The sequence below is a fragment of the Rhodotorula toruloides genome, assembly GCF_000320785.1.
Source record: "Rhodotorula toruloides NP11 unplaced genomic scaffold Scaffold3, whole genome shotgun sequence".
NCBI classification, from domain to species: Eukaryota; Fungi; Basidiomycota; class Microbotryomycetes; order Sporidiobolales; family Sporidiobolaceae; genus Rhodotorula; species Rhodotorula toruloides.
The window spans coordinates 196,030-218,198 of record NW_015622963.1 but is presented as its reverse complement, the minus strand read 5'-3'; the positions used below and the strand labels follow the sequence as shown (position 1 = coordinate 218,198).

Below are 22,169 nucleotides of genomic sequence, written 5' to 3'. Positions count from 1 at the left end.
TCTTGCCTCGACGGGTTCTCGTGGGACGCTTGGCGTCGTTCGGAAGTACTGGAGGACAGAGTTTGCAGCTGGTGAAGAATGACGGACTCGCAGAATCGCTTTCCGACTCTCGAGGCTTGCCTCTCCTCGTCGCTCGCCTCGCTCCAAGCAGACGACCTTGGATAAGGCTAGGACGTCGAGGTGATTGTCCTGGGCCAGAGAACAGTTGCGCCTCGATAACAGAACGGTTCGCAGAGGCGCAATTAACCGACTCGGGAAGGTCAAGCCTCGTCGCGGTCGACGCGAAGGGAAAGTGCCGGCGCGCGCGAATGCGTTTGGAGGCGCCTCTCATCGCTTCTAGCGCGACCGGGCGCTCCTCGGGCGGGTGTTCTCACGACCTTCTCTCACGGGCTCTGCGTCCCGCATCGAGCAGCTGTGCGGCTGGCTCTGGCAGCCTCGCTCGTCTTAGCCTGCGGACCTACAGGTTCATCCGTCGCCCGTCTCTCGCCTCGCTTCTCCTTCTCGCCCCCTCCCTGCTTCCAGCGCCGTGCGCTCGAGCTAGCGACCCGTCTGCTTCCGTCAGCGACCCTTGTGCTCCGACTGGTTCTCAGCCTCCGCTTCGGCCGCCGCACCACGTTTCGACAGGCCTTCTCTCCCAGTCCCTCGTCCCTCGCATCGCTCGTCTCCGATACCTGGCAGTCTCGGGCACATCCACTCGAATCAGCGCTGTCGACCCATTCACCGCGCCCTCTCCGTCTCTCCTTTCAGCATCTCGCCCTCCCCGCTTCCCATCATGGTCACTCCACCTGTCGAGCCGGACTCGCCTGTGCTGTACTACGACGACGAGCCGCAGCTGGCGGGCGTTCGCAACCTGAGCGTCTCCAGTGACGGCACTATCGACTCGTTGGTCTCGCTGGGTGCGTGCACTTCTGCTACTCGACTCAGGTCCTGAAACTGACTTCATACGATGCGTACGACAGACGAGAATCCGACTCCGCCTCAATCGCCTTCGCAACATCCCGTCGTCCACGTCAGTCCGCCCGGCGCTACGTACTCGCTGGACGACGACAGCGGCGCCGTCGACTTCGACCAGCTAGATTCGCGCGCCTTCTTCCACGACCGTTCGAAGACGCCGTCGGCAGCCTCTTCCGATCTCGCGACAAACATTGCGCTCCCACACTCCCCCTTCTTCACCATGGAGCGGCCGTCGACTCCCCTCGCTCTCAAGCTCGACGGTCTCCTCCCTACGCCCACCGAGACGCCGACCCTCGCAGCTCGGCGTGCGGCATCGGGCAAGTTGCCGAACAAGGCGCTCCTGAGCCTGCAGCAGATGCGCTTCGAGGCGTCGCGCGATGCGGGCATGGGTCTCGGCGTTGGTCCTGGTTCGGCCGGCTTCGAAGGCATGGAGGGCGTCTCTCCTGGCGGACCAGGCTACACCTTCCGCCTCAACATGGAGTTCGATGGCGATAAGGCAGGACGCCGAAGCCGGCCGTCGAGTCCGCTTCCTTCGCCTGGCATCGAGAACGTCGCGGTCGGGGACAGCCCAACTCTCCGCCGCTCGCCATCGTCGAAGCTGGGAATGCCGCGCAGCCCTGGCGGCTCGCCGGCTCTCTCGAGCGTCAGCGCCTTCAAGCCGTCGTTGCGGAATGACAATCTCCGCCTGGACGTTCCCAGCCGCTCCAGCTCGCCCTCGCTCGACCGCGCCCCCTCCTCGCCTCTCACCCGGTCTTCCGCCTTCCACTTCACCAACACCGGACCCCGGACGCCCCTTACGCCTTCGCATCTGCCCGGCGCTCCCTCGCTCGGGGCAGGCGGACCTGCCTTCTCCTGGTTCTCCTACTCGATGCCAGACTCGCCCGGCTGCCCCGTTCCTCCTCCTGGCATTCCTGTCGCCGAGCGAACATGCTACTTCACCGACCTCGCGCCCGCCTCGCCCTCGGCGCACTCGTCGTACCTGCCTACCCCTGGATCCGACCGCACCCTTCGCCGCTCGCCTATGCCAGCTTCGCCGCTCGGACAAGGCGCTTTCGCTTCCTCCTCGAACCCCTTCTTCAGCTAGATGCGCCGTCTCGTCCAGACCATCGACAGCCTGTATCGCTTCCGTCCTCCCTTGTAGCCAGCATCTCATCTCCAGCATTATCCCACCCTTGTAGCCCTAGTCTCGATCAGTCATCTATGTCATTGCCTTGCGTCTATGCGTGCGTCCGAGTCTCGTACGGAGAGGGACTCGGCCAATGCTGCTCGAACCAGTTGTGAAGGATCTTGTTCGCGGCTTGCGACGCCTCGGCGAGGACGAAGTCGTCGTCTGTGTCAGGATCGCCGTCAGCGCATGCAACGCGAAGAGTAGTGGACGGAACACGCACTGAGAGTGAGGAAGGTCGGCAAACCCTCCTCGCCCGCTGCTGCCGCCTCATCCATCTTCCGAAGAACCTGCTCCGTCAACCGCGCTTGTCGCATGCTGATGAAGCGCGAGGACGAGTCGCCGAGCGTGTAAGTGTATCGGAGGATGCGAGAGATGGAGGCAAGCCGGCGAGACGGGCAGGAGGAAGGGAGGGAGAGCGAGACCTTGTCGAAACGCTTCGCTGTACTGTAGGTCGGCGGTGGCGAAGGCGCGGAAGTGTGAGGCGCGTCACATGTGGGCAGGAAAGCGGACAGGCCAGCTGCTCCGCTTCCACCAACGAGCTGGAGAATAGCGCAATCGCCGCACTGCGGCTGCTCGTAAGCGACGCGACGCATCACGTCCTCCGCCTTGACCGACCTGGTCGCCGCCAAGAAGTCCTCGCCGAAGCAAGCTTTCAAGGTGATAGCGCATGCGGGATGGCGGGGTACTTGCGTGTCGAGTGGCAAGGCGGGGCGAAGGGGTTTCGAGGGGTCGAACTTCTCGTTGTACGCGGCGTTCTCGACGCGGAACATGCCAAACCCGTCGTGCGACGAAAAGGCATACGAAGTTCCGCCTGGCAGTGGGATGCCTGCCTGCGCGAGCTGGCCTGGCAGGTCGGCGGTTGTCGAGCGGCGAGGAAGCGGGACCTCGACGAGCGGGGGCGAGACGTCGGTTTCAACAATTCGGAAGCCGAGGTCGAAAAGCATGCGCCGTCGTGCGTCAACTGAGAGCGAGCCGTCGGCATTCGAGTCGCCCTTGCCAATGAAGAAGGCGTGCAAAAGAGCTTCTCGATGTGCTTCGATAATGTAGTGCGTGGCGAGAAAGGCGACTTGATACTCGGTAGCCTTGCCTCGAAAGCGAGACGAAGCGGTCTGGACGACAGGAGGGTGTCAGATCGCGCTGTACGACGAAAGACACGAGGCCTACCTCTCGAAGCTCATCATGGAAGACGCGACCGACTTCTCGCAAGAGCGGTGCCGACAACGCCTTGGGAATGTGAGCGAGGTATCCTCGGCGCCGTCTGCCGAATCGCTGGTCTGATCTCGATGAGTCAGCACACCGTCTATCGAGCGGGAGGCAGGAAGCGCACCGAGCAGCCAGTTTGCGCGCTGCAAACTCGCCCATTCGCCTTCATCATCCTTGACTACAACAGACCCTGTGAGCGAAGTTCGGGGCAATATGGCGTTGGACGTACTGGATGCAGACGGAGGAAGCGCGTTGACAAGCATGTCCGCTTGAATACGGAAGACTGGACCGACGAGAGGTGCGCCGACGTCGCCAGCGGTCAAGTGCGAGTCGGAGAAGAGGAAAGCGTCGTCCTGCGCAGTCCAAGAGGATCAGCACGCTTCTCCGTAGACCAGAAAAGCTTACGTTCAAGTACAGCCAGAACTCGCTGAGATCCGCAAGATTGCTCATTTGCGCTTCGATGCTGAGCGAGTTGAACGTTGGCAACGCGACGCCGTCTTCGAAGAAGGAGGTATGATGCGAGACGATGAGCGGCGGATTTTCAGCGGAGGAGTTCCGGTCTAGCCAGGTCGGGACTTGGCCGATGCGCGCGGAGGTGACGAGCTGGCCGCTAGCGTTGGCGGTCGAGAACAAAGGATCGATGAGGTCGCCGAGCATGACATTTGCCGGCAAGTCGGTCGTGAGGATGCGGAGCTGGCGAAGTGACGACGGAGAAAATGCGTGAACAGCCGAGCGAACCGAATAGCGCAGCTCGTCATGCTGTCTACAGATTGTGTGAGCACTGTGACTGCTGAAGGACAGCTTGGCAGGACAAACCGAAAGTGATTGGCCGTCTTGCGCTCGCGAACGGCGGCAATGGCGGGTCTGACCCTGTCCGACAGGGTCGCGGTCACGTCTGCTCGCCAACGGTACAGCAACGGATCGCTGCCGTTCGTCCACGTCCACACGAGGTCGACGGCGGGCTGCCTGAACAAGCCCGCCGCTTCCTCGCAAAGAACGCCTTTCGCCCCGAGATCCTCCAGACAAGTCGCGGTGAGCTTGTCCACCCATATCTGCTCGTTGACCTCCTCCTCCTCACAGTCTTCCGCTCCGTCGTACGGCCTCCAACCGGCCTGTCCTGCCTTATACAGCGCCTCGAAACGAGCGTCTGGGTCGAAGCCAGCTTCGATGAGGCGATTGTCCCGCTCAGATCGTCGCACGGGCGGATTGTAGACGAAGTAGACGATGAGGAGAGCGACCGATATCGTCGCCAACAACGCTTTGGGTCGCGTGAGGATACGAAATCGAGAGAGAGGTGGGGGAGGTGCGTCGAGGTCGAACAGGCGCGAATCGCGTAAGGAGCGGGTTGGCAGCCCTCCTAGCGGCGCGTAAGAATAGCTCGCAGTCATCTCAGCATCTCTAGCGAGTTAAAGACGGTGCGAGCGAGTGTCGAGAGGGCGAACCGCGTGTTCTCCTCGGGTCGTGACAGCCCACACTGTTGGCCTCGAGCTGACTGGGCTGTTGTGCTAGAGCTGCGCACTGTACGATGAGATCCATGCTGCCCGCCTCTCACGACCGGGAGCCCCCGCACACCCGCACCGCAACCTCATCGCTCTCGAAATCAAGACACGGCCTCCAGCACACGCATCAGCTCTTGGTGGTCGATGGAGGACGAGAGGATGCAGCTCGTACGCAGCAGTGGCAGGACAGGCGTACGAAGTTTGGGCAAGCTGAGGCGTCTCCACCCGTCCCCCTCCTCATTCGCTCTTCGCAGGCCTGGCAAGACCTTGTCTCGTAGGCGGCGGGCTGACTGGAGCCGTGTTTCAGCGCCCGTGCGCTGTTCTTCGAGTCGACGCTGTGGCTGGCCATTCATTTCCGACAGGCCAGGCTTAGAGCCCTTGATCACCGCTCGAAGCGGAAGGCGGATTGGCGGGGGGGCGTTCTGCTGCCTGAGCTGCTGTGCGGCTTGTCCTTCGTCTCCTCGTCGCTGGCTCGCTCGATACCCCGGCCGTCGTGCCGACCCACCCTTGTCGCTCCTTTCAGGCTCTCTTCGTCGCTCCCTCCAACTCGCCTCGCATGGGCGACCAGCTCGTCGCAGAAGGCGACGTCCGCAAGGCCACCTCCGCCTTGCTAGGCTCGACTGTCGCAGGATCTCTCGTCGCCCTTGTCCTCTACGGCATCTACGCCGCAACCCACACTCGTTACATCGCCTCGGAACCGTACACCCGCCTCGCCCTCCGCGTCAAGACTGTCCTGTGGGCAGTCTTTGCGCTTCTCACGGCCTACTCGGCCCTCGTATTCTGCGACGTTGTGCACTGGACGAGTAAATCCCGCTTTCCTTCCTGCCCAGAGCTTTCGGCTAATTTAGTCGGACTTGCAGCAACCCTCAAACGCTCACCGGACGACATTCTCCACGGCTGGCCCGTCGATTGGCTTCTTCCCCTCTTTGCAGGATTCGTAGCGCTGCCAGTCCAGGCGGTTCTGGCAGTGCGAGCCGCTGCGGTGCGTCAGGCAGGCTGGCGGAGGTCAAACGGGGCTAACTTCCACAACGCGCAGGGCATTGAGGAGCGCAAGAGTCGCAAGATGTTCGTGTTCGCGATGGCGCTTTGGATCCTTGTCGCTTTCGCCGCGTCTATCGCAACGACCGTCGCAGGTTTCACAGTGGGTGAACGGGTCTAAAGGAAGTGAGGTATCGCCTAACGCTTCCTCTGCCAGGCTCGCGACACCGCTAGTCTCAAGATCAACCCTCGCGAGCACGACATCGTCACGGCCGTCTGGCTCTGGTCGACCACCGTCGTCAACCTCGCCTTGACTATCTCTCTCGCACTCACGCTCAGTCAACGCCGTACTGCTTACGACGAGACGACTACATCACGCATCAAGGCCTCTATATCGGCTTTGATGCATACGGCGAGCATTACCGCGGTGCTGGCATTCGCTGGAGGTGCGCCCAATCGCAGCCTCCCCATCGTCCGTAGCTCACGTTTTCCTCGCGACAGCTCTCTCCGTCACTGTCGTCGTGACCGAGCACGCCATGTGGTCCTTGATCGACTGGGCCTTCTGGCGTTTGTCCCGCCTCGTTCCTTCCCTACGTCACTCGAGCTGAGATCGCTCACCTGCAGTTCCCCTTCCGGCTTGCTACGGCATCAGCCTGTACACTACTCAACCTACCCGCCGCCCTGCCGAACAGCCCTACCGCTCCGCCATCCCGCTCCCGACGAACCACCACAACACGCACCTCCAGACAAAGGAAATGCCCGCTCTCCCGTCCGACTCGGTGACCGTCATGGTCCCTCCTTCCTACGCCGCCGTCACCGCAGGCGAGGCGTCCGCTTCGTCGCTCGTCTCGCCCGAGAAGACGGCCTCCGCTCACTCGACGCCCAACACTTCGCCGACCAAGAAGCCGTCTCGCTCCTCCGCCTTGTACGACCGCATCGAGCCGTGGGAGCGTCGCGCAAGTATCGACAACCCTCCCGTTCCGATGCCGCTCGGCTACTCGCCCTCACTCCAGGCAGGCTCGAGGCGGGCTTCGAGTCTGGATATCCCGATCCGTGCACCGTCGAGGCTGAGGGGCAGCAGCATCTCGGACGTTGAGACGGTCGACGAGAGCGAGAAGGAGTACGGGACGGACGGGGAGGTTGAGGAGAAGCAGGAAAAGCGGGAGGCTGAGGAGGAGCGGGAGCGGGCTAGGACGGACAGCGCTCTGCGGTCAAGCGACGGCTTCGAGCACCACTAGAGAGGCAGGTGACGACCGAGCGCTCGTCTGCGACGAGCGGCTTGCGGTTGCGCCAGCCTCGGATACCCGGATATCATTCTTTCCCTTATCGCCCTTGCTTCCACCATCTGTAGCTCTACGGGGACTTTGCTCTCGTCAAGCTGGCTTCTTGACGAGGAGCGTAGCGCCTCAGGTTCTCTCTGCATCGCATCCTTTCGTCGCTCTCCAGATGTCGACTACACGGTTGGGAAGGTCAGGCGCCATCTCTCTCGTCTCTCTCGCCTCGCTCATCTCGCCCGTACCCTCGACAACGCGCTGGACCGGCTTACTCAAGCTCTACGCATGCGATGGAAAGGAGGCGACGAGCGGTCGGGCCTCCTTCCCGAGGGACGCATTCGGCCGGCCTCTCCTCTCCCTCCCTCTTCCTTCTGCAAATACCCTCATACTCGCATGCTGGGTGCACCTGGACGCTGGCAATGCTCCAGACCTGCCGTCGACGCACTGACGCTGCCTTCCTGCCCGCCCTCCCCTCGCTCGCCCGCTCGTCTCGACTGCCTCTATCGACGCCAACGACCGCCTATCCGTCCGTTCCGCCGAGCTGGACGTCGCTTTTCTCGTGCGGCAGAACACACTGCGACGCTGCAACGGCCACTGGCTGGCGGTTGACGTCCTTCTGCCTCAAGAAGCGTGGGCGGAGCGGCGGGACGAGCGGAGGGTCGTTGAATGACAAGGACGGATACAGGGACGATTGCGAACGGCGCTTGCGGCTGGACTTGTGCTGCTGGACTTTCTTGACCCGCCGACGGAATACGATACGCGGCCGACTACACGGCATTACAACTCGACGTTGTAAGGGCAGATTCGTCGACAACCCGCCCGACCCCCGTCAACTCGCCCGAGTCGCTTTTTCCTGTGCTCGCGGGTGTCGTTCAGGAGCTAGCGGTACCAGCTGCGACATTCTGGTCACACCGCTGCATAACTCAGCTGAGGACAGGCGCCAGACGTGTCGACCCGTCTGCTTATCTCGCGCCAAACCTCGTTCAAATCGATGAAAATCTGTGTCCGCTCATGTCCGACGGCTCGGCGCCCTTTCGGCGAAATCACGACCGCGGAACCCGCCGCTCCTCCTCCCTCTCTCTCTCTATCCCCCCTCCTCCCCGCCTCTTCCTTGCTCGCACACCCGCACGCCAGCTCGATCTCCCAGCTACGATGTCGTCCTACACCGCGTCCAAGGTCTCTGAGCCCGAATTCGAGCGTGCGTCCTCCCGAGCCGCTGTCGTCGTCCTGCCTATCGCTCGTCCTGACACCGCTCGCCCTTCCTATCGATTGCAGAGGCTGGTACGTTGGGCACTACACGAGCCTGTGCAGGCCACCAGACGGCGCAGGTTGACTGACTTCCGACGCTGCAGTCGCCGAGATCCGTTCGACTCTTGCGCCTCTCTTCAAGAAGCGCCCCGAGTTGGAGAATGCCTTCAAGGTTCTCATGATCCCCGAGAGGATCATCCAGTTCCGTGTCACCTGGGAGGACGACAAGGCGAGTCGAATCCGCTCTGGTATCATCCGAGAAGCGTCTCGCTGACTATCTCGCGTTATCTTCCTCGAAACAGGGTCAGTGCCAGGTCAACAACGGCTTCCGTGTCCAGTTCTCGTCGGTTCTCGGCCCGTACAAGGGCGGCCTCCGTCTCCACCCGTCGGTCAACCTCTCCATCCTCAAGTTCCTCGGTTTCGAGCAGATCTTCAAGAACGCTCTCACCGGCCTGCACATGGGCGGTGGTAAGGGTGGCTCCGACTTTGACCCCAAGGGCAAGTCGGACAACGAGATCCGCCGCTTCTGCGTTGCCTTCATGCGCGAGCTCTCCCGCCACATTGGGTGAGTTCGCCCTCCTTCTTCCATTTCAATCCCCTTTCTGACTTTCTCGACGCAGTGCCGACACCGACGTTCCCGCCGGTGACATTGGCGTCGGCGGTCGCGAGGTCGGCTTCCTCTTCGGCGCGTACAAGCAGATGCGCAACGAGTGGGTTGGTGTCCTCACGGGCAAGGGCTACGACTTTGGTGGCTCGAAGATCCGCCCCGAGGCGACTGGCTACGGCTGCGTCTACTACGCCGAGGAGATGATCCGCGTCGCGCGCGGCGAGGACTTCAAGGGCAAGCGCGTGCTCATCTCGGGAGCCGGCAACGTCGCCCAGTTCGCTGCGCTCAAGGTCATCGAGCTCGGCGGCCACGTCCTCTCGCTCTCCGACTCGAAGGGCGCGCTCGTCGCCGAGGGTAACGAGGGCCTCTCGGCCGACTTCATCAACCAGGTTGCCGACCTCAAGCTCAAGGGCGGTTACCTCAAGGACCTCTCGGCTCCTTCCGGCTTCAAGTACGTCGAGGGCGCGCGCCCCTGGAAGCTCGTCAAGAACGTCGACGTCGCCCTCCCCTCGGCGACGCAGAACGAGCTCGACGAGGAGGATGCCAAGGCGCTCGTTGCCGCCGGCCTCGGATTCGTCGCTGAGGGCGCCAACATGCCCTGCACCCTCGAGGCCATCAACGTCTTCGAATCGTCGCGTCGCGAGAAGGGCAACAAGGGCGTCTGGTACGGCCCGGGCAAGGCCGCCAACTGCGGAGGTGTCGCGGTCTCTGGACTCGAGATGGCGCAGAACTCGGCTCGTCTCCAGTGGACCGACGAGGTCGTCGACGCAAAGTTGAAGGACATCATGAAGAACGCCTTCGAGATCGGCCTCGAGACGGCCAAGGAGTTCACCGAGGGCGGCGAGTGTACGTCCAGCCTTTCCTTCCTCTTCTCGGGCTTCGCTGACGCCTCACACGTCGAGCAGGGCCTTCTCTGTACGTTGAGCGTTCTTCCTCCTCCTCCAGCTCTGGCTCTCTATCTCTACCTCTGCTGACGCTTGGGCACACAGGGTTATGGGATCGAACGTTGCTGGCTTCCTAAAGGTCGTCGAGGCCGCCAAGGCCCAGGGCGACGTCTGGTAAAGCGCCTCCACCCCTCTCGCGCTCGATCCGGATACAAAACGCGGTCCCTCTCCGACCGCTACGCAGCTCCCCTCTAGATTCCCTCTTTCGCATGTTCCCCTTTATTGCTTCCTCGTCGCGCTCGTGCCCGACGAAAGGCGCGAGGCGGACGGACGTTTGACTTCCTCCCTCCCTCCCTCCGCCCGACACATCCTGTTGCTATATCCCTCGACTCCCCTCTCGCGTATGGTCGTTTATTGGTTGATTTGCAAGGTTTAAACTCGTTGCATTCGTTCACTAGTTGCTCGTCGATATCGGAAAGCAGGAAGGGAGAGAGGCGGACGGACGGACGGTACGATGGACCGCAACGTCGTCAAGCACTGGCGGACTCGGCAGCGCTGCTCTTTCTCGCACAGACCAGCAGTGCAGACGCAATGCCGCTCAGCGAGATTAAATGCTGTGGAAAGCGGCTCGAGGAGACAACAGGTTTACGACTCGATACTGACTGCAACACGCTGAAAGCCTCTGCCTGCTCCTCCGTCTACATCTGCACTCCCCCTAGTCCTCCGCAACATCCTCCGCCTGTATTGACGTTCACCATCGGACCTGCACCAACAGGAAGAGGGATGCGGTCAGTTCCGAGCATGTCGAAGCGCGAGAAGCGAACGCACCGCCTCCTAACCCCCCTATCCGCGCTCCAGTCGTCCTTCCCGACCCACCGCCACCGCCTCTACTCGCCCCTTCGTCCCGTCTTCGCCGGTCTCGCTCCGCAAGTGATGAAGATGGGCGGTCGGCGTGCGTCGCGGTGGGCTGTTCGGCGGGGTTCAGGGTCAGCTCAGTCGTAGTATGTAGAGACTTGAGCAGACTCACGTTCAGCAGAGTCGCTACGAACAAGCACAGCGCGAGCCAGAGGTTGCGGAGAGCGAGGAACATCCGCGAGAGCAGTGGAGGGGTCGCGTGCACCCGCCCGTGCGAGTCGACGTAGGGCATTGCTTTTAGCAAGTGTGTGAGCAGATCTAGCGTGCGTAGGAGCTGTCCGGCGGGTTGTGAGCGGAGTCGAGATGAGGTGCATCGCATGCGTTCACTTCGCGGAGGGCTGGCCAACTCGACCTCGCTCACCCAGCTCAGTTCGCTTGTCTGACCACTCGCTGAGCTCCCGAGACGACCACTCAAGCGACCGCCCGACTCTGCTGAACACGCCAAGCGATGCCCGCGCTGTGCGGCTTGCCTCTTCCTGGCTCATCAGGCGCACACGACCACGCAGGGAACGGGTACGGGTTGAGCGGGACGAGCACGAAGGATGGAAGGCCGGTGAGCTCGCGCTCTTGCTAGCCAGAGAAATGGGCGGGCGAGCTGACGACCTTTGTTCGTCCTGGTCGTGCGGTCACGCTAGCTGAGTCGAAAGGTGCGCCAGTAGCTTCCTTGCCCTTCCTACTGGTCGCTGATCTTTGACTGACTCGTCAGGTTGTCGTCGTCGGAGACGGAGCGTGCGGCAAGACGAGCCTCCTGAATGTCTATGTCAAGGGCGAGTTTCCAGAGGTGCGCAAGCAGGCTGATCTGCATGTCCAGGGCGAAAGCTGTTGTGTGCATGAGTGCTGACAACCTCCGATTGTTCGCCTGCAGCTGTACGAGCCGACAGTGTTCGAGAACCACTGCGTCGACATCGGTGAGTTGCGCTACAGCTTCACCCAAGACCTGTCTACTCCTCAACTTTCCAGAGCTGATCTTGTTCTCCCACAGTCGTCGACGGCACCCCCATCGAACTCGCTCTCTGGGACACCGCCGGTCAAGAAGACTTTGACCGCCTCCGCTCGCTCAGCTACGCCGACTCGAACGTTGTCTTGCTGTGCTTCTCGGTGGACCAGCCGACGTCCCTCGAGAACATCGAGAGCAAGGTGCGTTGCGTCTCGGACGAACACCGCTTCAAGCGACTTTCCCGTTTCTATCGCACTTTGTCCTCCAGAGGTGCTGACGGAGCCTAACACGCAATTAGTGGGTCGACGAAATTCGCCACTACTGTCCAGGCGTCAAGCTCGCCCTCGTCGCGCTCAAGTGCGACCTGAGGTCCGATCCGGTCGTGCGGGACAAGCTGGCGAGCGCGGGACTGCAGCCGGTCGAGTACGAGGAGGTGCGCTCCGCTCTCTACGTTCTCCGCTCGACCTCGTCGCTCAGGACGTGGCAGAACTGACGGGAGAACGAGCAGGGTCTTGCGGTCGCGAAGCGGATACGAGCGTCTCGGTATCTTGGTGAGCCCCGCCGCTGCTCTCTCCGTCGCTGTACCAAGCTCACAGCTCTGCTGCTCCCGCAGAATGCTCCGCCAAGCACAACCGAGGTGTACAGGAGACGTTTGAGGAGGTGAGTCCGCTTCCTTTCCCTCGTTCACCCTGCCGCCTCGCCTCGACCTGTCTGGCTGACCCCTGCCTCTACAGGCCGCCCGCGTCTCTATCACTGCACGACGAGCCGGGGAGACTCGAGGAAGCCAGGCTCGACATGCGGGAGGCGGCGGCGGCGGCGGCGACAAGTGCGCGGTGATGTAGGCGGTTCGCTCGCTCGCTCGCAGGATACCCTTCGTTCTCTCGCTGTGCGTATACCCATAGCCTTGGCAATGCACTGGTAGCCATTTCACACTTGCTGCGGGTTGTTTTGTTCTGTGCGAAAGTCGAGTTGCGTGTCACTCTTCTGGCCTGCGAGCTCGACGGAGTCCCCCTCGCTCACCTCGCACCCGCCGCGCTCACCGTGCTGCTGCCTGGACTCGCGCGTACTGGACTGTGCTCAGAGACTCGCGTGCTGCCCACCCACCCGCTTGTCCCGTCCGCGCTCACTCCCTCGCTCGATCGCACCCCCAGACGCGATCCATCTCACCCAGGTGCGCTCCCTCTCGCGCTGCACGGCCCGCGTGTCGTGTTGGGCTGACCAGGACACTCGCACAGGTCACGCAGACCACCGTAGGACAACCCGCGCGCCATGGCGTTTGACCCCCATCGCGCTCACGCCGACCCTCACGCCTACCCACCCGTCACCTCGCCGTACTCGCACGACCACGACGCAGGCATGGCTGCCCCGCGACCCTTCAGGCAGGGCTCGTCAGCCAACTCGAGCACCAACAGCATCGACGAGCAGACCGGCCAGCTCCCGTACGTCAACTACGGCTCGCAGCCCTCGCTCCCGCGCTACCAGTCGCACGCCGGCTCTGCCACCTCGCTCGCCAACCCGTCGCCCCTGAACCCCGCAGCGACGCGCTCGTCCGCCCAGGGCTACTCGCCCAACCCGCCCAACGTCCGCTACTCGGCGTACGGCGGGTACCAGGGCCAGCAGGGCGCGCCCGGTCAGGGCGCGCACCCGCTCTCGAACGCCATGTACATGGAGAGCAGCCCGACCCTCGCTGGCTCCGACATGATGAGCCCCAACGTCGAGAAGCACCAGGACGAGAAGATGCGCCTCGGCGCCGGAGACCAGCTCGGCGAGTACATCGCCCCGACGACGAGCTCGTCGTCTGGCAACAGCGCGCCGTACCGCCGTGGCCCCAAGCCTACCGGTCTCAAGGCGCTTTACCGCGCATGGAGCGGCGCCAACCTCGCCGATAGCGGAAAGGACGACCGGCACGTCAAGCTGCCGCACCTGGGTTACCTCGACGGAATGAAGTTTATCGCCGCATGGGTCGTCCTCAATGGCACTTACTTTGCTGCCACCATCTCCGACAACGACTACACCGCCATCCAGCGCAGCAGCCCGCTTTACATCGTTCGGTGCGTGCGACCTTGCCTTCCTTCGCTCGCGCCTCCTTCTCACGCTCCTCTCGCGCAGATCGACCAACCTCGGCTGGACCTTCCTCCTCGTCCTCATGGGACGCTCGCTCATCACCCCCTTGTGGGACGTCCCCTCCCCGTCCGCGCCCGCCGCCGCCGGCGCCCAGCCCAAATCAGCGCTCATCTCGTGGGCTCGCCTCACGCGCGCCATGCTCGTCCGACCCTTCCGCTTCATCCTCCCCGTCCTCGCTGTCGTCGCCGTTCAGTGGGGCGTCGCTGCCAACGGTGACACGGCCAACTGCAACAACGTCGGAATGGACGAGCCGTACTGGCGCCTCGTCTCGAACTTTGCCGGCTACTGCACCCTCGTCTTTGACCTCGTGAGTCTCGACGACACCTGTAGCGGCCCCTCGCGAGCGCTGACACGTCTTGCCCGCAGTTCACGACCTACGAGACTTCGACGATCGCCGGCCAGACGTTCGCGGGCAACCTGTGGACGAACCCGTGGTTCTTCCAGGCATCGTACGCCGTCTACGTCATCCACCTCATGCTCGGCAACCTCTCGTCGAACCGGTACTGGGTCTACGCCCTCATCGGCTTCTTCAGCTGGACGACGTACAACTACATCTTTGCGGCGCTCCTCGGTCTCGTCATCGCCGACATGCACGCGCACGGCCACCTGCACAAGATCCGCACCAAGTGGCCCGCCTGGCAGCGCCTGTCGCTCCACGCCGTCCTCATCGCGATCGCGCTCGTCTTCCAGTGGGTGCCCGTCATCCGCGACAACGTCAACTCGGGCCTCGCAAAGATCAACGTGACCGACCACCCCGAGCTCACCTTCTGCGACGCCATCTTTGCCGCGTGCTGGCTCTTCTGCATCGAGACGTCCGGCATCGCCCAGACCGTCTTTGGCAACATCGTCATGCGCAACCTCGGCAAGCTCTCGGCGGGCATGGTCCTCCTCGCGCCCGTCATCACCTACACCCTCGTCCCCGACATCGCGCTCAACATGCACAACAACGGCTCGTCGGCGTCGAGCGTCCTCGGCGTCTGCTGGGTCGCCATGTTCGGCATCGTCTTTGCGCTCGCCATCGCGTTCCACTTTGCCGTCGAGCTCCCGAGCAAGATGATGGGCGAGGTCTTTGCCGAGCTGATGGAGAACTGGAACGGCGAAGGCTTCCGCAAGGGCGGGAACGTCGTCAAGAAGGCCGGCGGCGCCGCCAAGCTCTCGAAGAAGTAGGCCCTTCTCTTCTCTCATCCTCTCAACCGCTCTTTAGGCTCCTAGACATAGACACTTTCCAGCCTCCCTTTCCCTCTCTCTTTACGCCTCGCACACGTACACACTCTCACCATTACCTCTTGTCACTCGTTCCCACGAACCCCCTCACTTTCCTCGTCCTTACACACTCTCTCTCGTATACCCTAGCGATTCTCTTCGTTTTCTTTTGCATCGTCGAGCGGACTCTCTTCCTCTACATTGCCGCGTGAGAGGGAAGTTGTGAGGTTGGGAAGGCCAAGGTCCTGAGTTCGCACGCCTCTCCTCCCTCGATAGGCACAAATAGCGGGATTACAGACACGGAGACAGTACATCAGGACCCTCTTTGACCTCTAGCAGACAACAGCGGGACGGAAACCCCGGAAGAACACCCTTTTTCGCCTCCTCACCTCGCAACAACTGGCGTTCCCTGCCCCTTCCTCACCTCGTAGCCCTTCCAGATCAGTCCTCCGCAGAGAATGAACCCGACGCCCGTTGCGAGAGCGCCCATCATCATGTAGCCCTTGAAGTAGCCCGTCGAGGTCTCGAGCGAGGTGAGGATGAAGGGGATCGCGAAGCCCCAGATCGACTTGAAGAAGATGAAGACTGCCTGGCCGTCTGTTGAGCGAGGGAGGAACGATTCGAGGACGTACTGCGGGCGAGTGGACGTCGTCAGCTTGCAGGAAAGCGAAAGGCAGGAGGAGAGGGTACTCACGGTCTGCAAGATGCCGGTTGCGGCGGAGAGGCAGAAGAAGAAGAGAGCGCCGCCGATGAGGTAGGCAATCCAGGCGAGCTTGTCCCGAATGACGACGGCGACAATAGCGCAGGCGACCATCATGAACGGCAGAATCGGAAGCTGCGAAGGGTGAAGCGGGTCAGACCCGTCGCAGGAGACAGAGCGAGGGCTACTCACGAGTGCCCAAAGTCGGTCTTCAGGCTGGCGGGTGCCCTTCTTGCGCTCAAAGAGAGCAACGACCTTGTCGCCGACGATTCCGCCGGACCATTTGCCGAGGACGCCTCCGATACCGTAAGCGAGGAATGAGGCGCCGACGGGGATAGTCTTGAAGTTGTACGGCGGCTTCTCGAACATCTGAGGAGCGACAATGGTGATCGAGACGCTCCAGGCGAAGACCATGCCGTAGTAGATCGAGGGGAGGGAGATGGCGAGGTAGCGAGCCTGTAGATCGAGAAGCATGCCGAAGCCAAGGTCAGCAATTGTGCGTAGAGACGTGAAGGCGAAAGGAAGCGACAAGCAACGAATTGGACGCACCATGAGGAAGGGCGAGACGAAGATGTGGAAGAATTCGCCAGGACGCTGCCAAGGCATCCAGGCGGCGCCGACACGGCCGGCTCGAGAGTTTACAGAGGGCTTGTTCTCGACCGTCTCGATTTGCTGCTCATCAAAAGCCGCCTTCTTGCCGGCGTTGGCGATGCTGTCGTTCAGCGAGTTGTGCTTGTCCGCTCCGGCACGGTCCGATGTTGCTTCCTCAGTCCACAGCGTCTCGGGCACAATAGCTGCGAAAAGCGCGAGCTGGAGACCGGCGAGGCCGAGGATGAACCAGAAGAGGACGTGCCAGGGTTGGGTGTTGACGATGAGGCCGGAGAAGACGGGTGCGACGGCCGGCGCAATGACAACCGCGACGGCGTACATGCTCATCTTGCTGCCGCGGACTGCGTACAATAACGAAGTCACTGGACTGCGCATTCAAACGGGATGCGGCCAGGAGGTGAAAAACGTACCTTCCTTGACGAAGATGTCAGCGACTGTTGCCGGCGGGACAGTCTGGGAGAACGACGAGACGATTCCGGCCACCGTGCGAGCGGCGCTGAAGCAGGCGTAGGACGGCGACAAAGCCATCCAGACGACGCAGGGAAGGAAAAGCGCGGAGCCGATTAGGTAGACGGGGCGGCGGCCGATCGTCTGCAGCGTCGCTGCGAATCAGTATGCGATCTCTGAACGAGGAAACATTGTCTGCGCACCTTGCTAAGCGGGTTCCAAAGCAATGGACCGACCGCGAACCCAAGAAGGTTGCTGGAAAGGCCAACTTCAGCCTGGTTCTGCCACGGTGAAGCCAGGGGAGGACTTACTATCCAATCGTGTTGGGGATGTCCCCAGGCGAGACCCCAAAAGCTTGGCCCATGGGCCTGTCGAAGATGTAGAGGATGCGCAGGGTAAGTCAGCGGGCCACTTCTTCCTGGGAAGCCGGCGATCACAGACAGCGCCCAGCGGGGGTAGTAGGCGAAGCATGTCGATGACAGCGAGCAAGGAAAGCTCACACGAAGGCAACCTGGATGATAGCGACGCTGAAGAAGGAGAGGTCAGTGCTCCGCACGCTCGGAACTTCGCTTCAAGAGGGACTCACGAGAAGTTGGCGAGGAAGCCACTGTAGGACAGTGTGAGGAGAATCAAGAATTTGCGAAGCGAAGAGAGGGAGTTGAGGGGGTGGTTGGGCGGGAGAGACGGGTCGACATCGTTGCGAAACATCCTGGAGAGTGGCTAGGACTCGTCTTCGTTTGCGAAGAGTGTTTTGGCGTCGTGCAAGCCGCTGAAAGTAGCAAAGGCAGCGTGTTGACGACTCGAAGCGCAGCGGGAGATGAAGGAGGAGGACCTCGCACCCCACGGCTCTCCAGCCACGATACGGTCTGTTCCCCGCTCTACCCCTCTCCTCGCAGTCGTCCCATGTGCTCAGGAGACGCCTGCGCTGTCCCGTGGCGAGCGCGGTGTGCGCAAAGAAGAGACCGCAGAAGAAGCGGATGGTGGGGATGAGTTTGGCTTGCGCCGCTTGCGGCGTCCTTGAGCGGGGACTTGTTCGTGTGCGCAAGCAGGTGGGGCGGACGCCAGCATGTCCCGAACGCCCGACGAGCGACTTCGGCGTCGAGTGCTCCTGCTCAACCGCGGCATCCTCTCGCACACGCAACATGGCTCCCACGCTCGCGAACCAACTCAAGATCCACATGTGCGTCCCACTGAAAGGCAGCAAAGCCACCGCAGGCTGACAGGCGCTCCTCTTCGCGACGACACAGTATCGGTGCCGGGTGAGTCTCCCTTCATGGCGAGATCCTTCGCTTCTACTCGGCGCTGACTCTCTGCGACTCGCTAGGATGGGAGGAATGGGCTCCGCGCTGGCGCTGGCTCGGGCGGGATACACAGACATTCACGTCTGGGAGAGCGCGAGGAGTCTGGGAGAAGTCGGCGCCGGCATCAACTTGACGCCCAACTTGTCCAGGATTCTGGATCGTTGGGAAGTTCTGGACATCGCACGGGCTGAGGCGGTCGCGCTGAAGAGCGCCAGCGTTCTGAGTGCGTTCGTCTCGCACTTGCAGAATCCTTCCTCCCTCGCTCACGCCGCCTTTCCTCCTGGCAGACTGCGCCTCGGACGAAACTTTGACCAATGTCGATTTCGGCTACATTGAGCGGGAGTTTGGCTACCCCTTTACCGTGCGCCGCAAGTCCTCCTCCTCCTCGACCTTCCTAACCTCGCGGTCTTTCCAGGTCGTCCACCGCTCAGCGCTGCAGAAGTGCCTCGTCACCGGCGCAATGGGCTCGGGAGTCGTCCAGCTGCACCTCAGCAAGCTGGTCACCGACTACGACTTTGAAGGCTCGCGGTTCTTCGTGAAGGAGCGCTCTTCAGCGCCGACGATCGGCGCAAACGGCCAGACCGACGTTTTGACAGAGCAGGCTGGAGAATGGGTGGACGCCGACGTGATCCTGGCGGCAGACGGCGTGAAGTCGAAGGCGCGAGCGGCGATGTTGGGCAGGATAGGAGAAGTCGACACCGGTTCGTTGTCTCCTCTCTGTTCTGTCCGCTTCGAACTACCCTGACGCATATCTCTAGTCGTCGACACTGGCCAGGCGGCCTACCGGATTATGGTCCGCAAGGAGCAAATCAACAACGATCCGGACCTTCTCCCCTTCTTCACCTCTTCGCACTCCTTCAGGTGGATCGGTGAGAAGCGGCACATCATCGTACGTCTCTCGCACAGTCGTTCAATGCAAAGAGCTGATCGAACATCTCGCAGGCCTACCCCATTGCCTCCGGCGAACTCTTCAACATGTCGACCGCCCATCCCGACCGCCGCTTTGTCGAAGCCGATACCTGGACCACGACCGGCTCCAAAAGCGAGATGCTCAACACTTTCCACGACTTCTGCCCGCGCGTCCAGAAGCTCCTCAACCTTGTGCCCGAAGGTGACGTCCTCGAGTGGAAGTTGCGAGTGCATGAGCCGCTCAGCACTTGGGTCGACCACAACGTCGCGCTCGTCGGTGACGCCTGCCACCCAACACTGCCGCACCTTGCACAAGGCGCGGCGCAGGCTATCGAGGACGCGGCGGTTCTCGGCGTCGTCCTGAGCAAGATCAAGTCGAAGGACGAGATCCACAAGGCCCTCCTGGTCTACCAGGTGCGTCTTTCAGCCAGTATAGGCAGCGTTCGCACCCAGCTGACGCCTTCAACCATGACGAACAGGCTATTCGCAAGCCCCGCGCAGACTGGGCCGTCGTGACCGCCGCAGCGAACGGGAAGGGTCTCCACCTTGGCGCCGGAAAGGATCAGAAGGCGCGAGATGCTGCTTTCCGCGCCGCCAAGAAGGAAGGTGGCGAGAACCCGGACAAGGCGCTCGACAAGTCCGTCGGCCTCCGCCTTTCCTGCTCGATATGCTTGCGCTGACTGTCCGGCTCCTCTCCTCCCTACCCGCAGGATCACGCAGGAGATCCTGTATGCCCACGACTGTGAGGTCGAAGCCGCCAACGCTTTCGAGAAGCTCTTCGCCGACGTAGCGTAACCTTGTACATTCTTGCGCCTCGCCTGTATAGTTCCTGGGATCACCATGCATTGCAGCCCGTCATATCGTCTTACCAAGGCTGTCTAGTCGCCGTCGAGCTTGCCCTGGGGCTACTAAGGCGGTGATCGTGTGTGATACTGAGGCTTCACTGTCTTCGCCGGCTTCGGAATAGATAGACCTCCAACGTACAGTCTCACTCGAGCGTAAGCCAACTCTTCTGCATCGCCGCTTATGGAGGAGCAAAGCGTCCTCGTCAGCTCGCCTCGAGCGCGTAAGCCGGTCTCGTTCGTGAATTCCGTCGAAGTTGCACTCTCACTTTCCGTTGCACACGGACTACTTCTCCTCAATGATCTTGTTGATCAACGTGCCAACGCCATGCGAGACGAAGACGCGGAACTCGTCACCGTCCTTGAGGAGCTTGCGAGGCGAAGCGGACCAGCCGACGCCGGCGGGAGTTCTGGTGAGACCGAGGAGTCAGCGTCCTTCGTGTCGTGATGGGAGAGGAACGATTTACCCGGTAAGGATGACGGTTCCGGCGGGGAGAGTCGTGCCTTGCGAGAGGAAGGAGACGATTTTGGGGACGGAGAAGATGAGGTCGCTGCGCAGCGGACGAGCGTCAGTCTGGTCGACTATCAAGCTTGCTACGTCACTACGCACTCGAGGTTGCTCTCCTGGACCGTCTTGCCGCTCAGCGAGCCGCGAATCTTGAGCTCGGCAATGTTCTTGACGGCGTCCTTGTGAACAAATGCCGGACCGAGCGGGCAAGCACCGTCGAAGGACTTGCTGTAGCACCATTGCGACTGAGCGAATTGTGTTGCGCGCGAGGAGACGTCGTTTGCGGCAGTGTAGCTAGAGCGAGAGGGGAAGTAAGAGAAATCAGCCAGAGCGTGCGAGTTGAAAGCGAAGGAACGTACCCGAGGACGTAGTCCATAGCCTCTTCCTCCGAGACGTTCTTGCAGGCCTTGCCAATGACGACGGCGACCTCAGACTCGTAGTCTGCCGCGTCGTCCTTGACGAAAGCCTTCGGGATGACGGTTGGGGCGGGATGAGGGTCGGCGAGTGCGGTAGACGGCTTCATGAAGAGGACGGGGACAGTTGGGATAGCCATGTTGACCTCGTGAGCGTGATTGAGGTACTGCGGCGTGAAAGCGTGGGTTAGCGAACGAAGCATGAAGAGACGCTCTCCTCAGCTCGCGACTCACGTTCAATCCGATACACCTGATCGTGCCGACTTCCGCCTGCGACAATGGGCTCAATAGCTTCCCGACAGTCTCCTTCCGCCCCGTTCTTTCGCCAGGATTCAGCACCGACTGTCCCGAAAACACATCAACCTTGACCGGCTCTCCGGCATAGGTCGCAAGTCCGACGTCCTGGTCTGCGTTGACCGGCTCGCCGATGACTGGCGTCGAAGAGGATGCTGGGAGGAAGCGCACGAGGCGGGAGTAGGTCGACATGGCGGCAGTAGATGTGGAGAAGCGCGATGTGGAGGGTGCCGAGAGAGGGGGAGAAGCGGTACGAGCAGGCGATGCGGCGAGGAATGGACGAAGGCCGAGAGCAGTCAAGCGATGCAGCATCAGCTCAGGAGAGTGTGGAAGCGAGCGACGAGGACTGGCGGCGTCGAAGAGGGACCGCGGTCCGGCGGCGATGGGGAGCGGCGAGTTCGAGTCCAAGACGCCGCCGAGCAGCAGCCAGCAGCAGCATCCTCCTGCTCCTCCCACACCCTCGCCGCACCTGCTCGAGCCATGCCCGCGTCGTCCCAGCCCGTCAACCTCGTCTCGGTGAACACTGCGCCGGAGCGAGCGAAGAAGGTGATTGGCGCTGTCATTGAGGGCGTCAAGGACCGGTACAGCATCGTGCACGCAGGAAACTCGGAGAGTGAGTCGCTGTAGCGGAGCGAAGGAGGTCGAGGAGCGGTTTGAAGGTGTTGGCGAGGCGCAGAGGGCGACGCTGACCTGGTCCGCCACCGTTCGCCCCACCCATACAGCCATTGAGGGTGTCAAACCGCTGCTAGAGTTTGTACAGCCCCCGCCGGGCATCCTGGTGCGTTGCGCGCAGTTCCTCCTCCTCCTCGGCTCCTCGTTGGCTTCCAGGCTGATGTCGATTGCTCGCCATCTCACCAGTTCTGCGCTTCGATGGTTCGCAGAGCTCTCCCTTTCGACGTTCTCGAGGTCATGCTGACCGTTCTGACCGCCACAGTGGACGCCGGAGCAGCAGGAGGAGATTCAGCGCATTGCACGCGAGACGATTCCCGGTATTAAGACGCACGCGATCCCGACAGGCTTGCAGGTGCAGGTGGGACCCGACGGCATCGTCAAGTACTTGATGGAGAGGATCGACGAGATCATGAAGGACTAGAGCGCCCGCTGGAACCAGCACCCTTCCTCCTCTCTCTTCCTCGCGAGTCGCGAGCTCGA

At 61.9% G+C, this 22,169-nt stretch overlaps 11 protein-coding genes across 11 annotated transcripts; 7 read left to right on the top strand and 4 right to left on the bottom strand.

Moving 5' to 3' along the window:
• Nucleotides 1–772: 772 nt before the first annotated feature.
• Nucleotides 773–2,038, top strand: RHTO_04653 (uncharacterized protein; the record flags this gene model as incomplete). The annotated part of the gene is made up of 2 exons (XM_016418317.1): nt 773–896; nt 960–2,038. 2 exons carry the CDS (start codon nt 773–775, stop codon nt 2,036–2,038), a joined length of 1,203 nt encoding a protein of 400 aa, XP_016275593.1.
• A 133-nt stretch (nt 2,039–2,171) lies between these two features.
• RHTO_04652 (uncharacterized protein) lies at nt 2,172–4,713 on the bottom strand (the record flags this gene model as incomplete). The annotated part of the gene is made up of 7 exons (XM_016418316.1): nt 2,172–2,284; nt 2,343–3,231; nt 3,287–3,396; nt 3,450–3,503; nt 3,555–3,678; nt 3,731–4,088; nt 4,142–4,713. The coding sequence occupies 7 exons, from the start codon at nt 4,711–4,713 to the stop codon at nt 2,172–2,174; spliced, it is 2,220 nt and encodes a 739-aa protein (XP_016275592.1).
• Nucleotides 4,714–5,380: 667 nt separating this feature from the next.
• On the top strand, nt 5,381–7,040 carry RHTO_04651 (uncharacterized protein; the record flags this gene model as incomplete). The annotated part of the gene is made up of 6 exons (XM_016418315.1): nt 5,381–5,627; nt 5,685–5,806; nt 5,861–5,965; nt 6,020–6,248; nt 6,304–6,369; nt 6,427–7,040. 6 exons carry the CDS (start codon nt 5,381–5,383, stop codon nt 7,038–7,040), a joined length of 1,383 nt encoding a protein of 460 aa, XP_016275591.1.
• Nucleotides 7,041–8,228: 1,188 nt separating this feature from the next.
• Nucleotides 8,229–9,952, top strand: RHTO_04650 (glutamate dehydrogenase (NADP+); the record flags this gene model as incomplete). Its single annotated transcript, XM_016418314.1, has 6 exons — nt 8,229–8,274; nt 8,352–8,357; nt 8,429–8,553; nt 8,627–8,889; nt 8,945–9,777; nt 9,837–9,952. 6 exons carry the CDS (start codon nt 8,229–8,231, stop codon nt 9,950–9,952), a joined length of 1,389 nt encoding a protein of 462 aa, XP_016275590.1.
• A 561-nt stretch (nt 9,953–10,513) lies between these two features.
• On the bottom strand, nt 10,514–10,962 carry RHTO_04649 (protein of unknown function DUF2763; the record flags this gene model as incomplete). The annotated part of the gene is made up of 3 exons (XM_016418313.1): nt 10,514–10,578; nt 10,644–10,782; nt 10,843–10,962. The coding sequence occupies 3 exons, from the start codon at nt 10,960–10,962 to the stop codon at nt 10,514–10,516; spliced, it is 324 nt and encodes a 107-aa protein (XP_016275589.1).
• A 216-nt stretch (nt 10,963–11,178) lies between these two features.
• Nucleotides 11,179–12,509, top strand: RHTO_04648 (Rho GTPase; the record flags this gene model as incomplete). Its single annotated transcript, XM_016418312.1, has 9 exons — nt 11,179–11,283; nt 11,366–11,377; nt 11,437–11,511; nt 11,596–11,638; nt 11,713–11,867; nt 11,966–12,100; nt 12,176–12,218; nt 12,281–12,327; nt 12,402–12,509. 9 exons carry the CDS (start codon nt 11,179–11,181, stop codon nt 12,507–12,509), a joined length of 723 nt encoding a protein of 240 aa, XP_016275588.1.
• Nucleotides 12,510–12,936: 427 nt separating this feature from the next.
• On the top strand, nt 12,937–14,958 carry RHTO_04647 (uncharacterized protein; the record flags this gene model as incomplete). Its single annotated transcript, XM_016418311.1, has 3 exons — nt 12,937–13,718; nt 13,777–14,098; nt 14,158–14,958. 3 exons carry the CDS (start codon nt 12,937–12,939, stop codon nt 14,956–14,958), a joined length of 1,905 nt encoding a protein of 634 aa, XP_016275587.1.
• Nucleotides 14,959–15,379: 421 nt separating this feature from the next.
• Nucleotides 15,380–17,458, bottom strand: RHTO_04646 (major facilitator superfamily protein; the record flags this gene model as incomplete). The annotated part of the gene is made up of 9 exons (XM_016418310.1): nt 15,380–15,625; nt 15,689–15,829; nt 15,887–16,150; nt 16,244–16,644; nt 16,714–16,894; nt 16,954–17,005; nt 17,062–17,118; nt 17,251–17,277; nt 17,337–17,458. 9 exons carry the CDS (start codon nt 17,456–17,458, stop codon nt 15,380–15,382), a joined length of 1,491 nt encoding a protein of 496 aa, XP_016275586.1.
• Nucleotides 17,459–17,892: 434 nt separating this feature from the next.
• On the top strand, nt 17,893–19,755 carry RHTO_04645 (monooxygenase; the record flags this gene model as incomplete). Its single annotated transcript, XM_016418309.1, has 7 exons — nt 17,893–17,930; nt 18,075–18,274; nt 18,339–18,752; nt 18,810–18,940; nt 18,994–19,374; nt 19,440–19,597; nt 19,671–19,755. 7 exons carry the CDS (start codon nt 17,893–17,895, stop codon nt 19,753–19,755), a joined length of 1,407 nt encoding a protein of 468 aa, XP_016275585.1.
• A 333-nt stretch (nt 19,756–20,088) lies between these two features.
• RHTO_04644 (fumarylacetoacetate hydrolase family protein) lies at nt 20,089–21,209 on the bottom strand (the record flags this gene model as incomplete). The annotated part of the gene is made up of 5 exons (XM_016418308.1): nt 20,089–20,212; nt 20,270–20,353; nt 20,413–20,604; nt 20,670–20,890; nt 20,958–21,209. 5 exons carry the CDS (start codon nt 21,207–21,209, stop codon nt 20,089–20,091), a joined length of 873 nt encoding a protein of 290 aa, XP_016275584.1.
• A 288-nt stretch (nt 21,210–21,497) lies between these two features.
• Nucleotides 21,498–22,110, top strand: RHTO_04643 (uncharacterized protein; the record flags this gene model as incomplete). The annotated part of the gene is made up of 4 exons (XM_016418307.1): nt 21,498–21,630; nt 21,740–21,795; nt 21,876–21,890; nt 21,952–22,110. 4 exons carry the CDS (start codon nt 21,498–21,500, stop codon nt 22,108–22,110), a joined length of 363 nt encoding a protein of 120 aa, XP_016275583.1.
• Between the last annotated feature and the right edge of the window lie 59 nt (nt 22,111–22,169).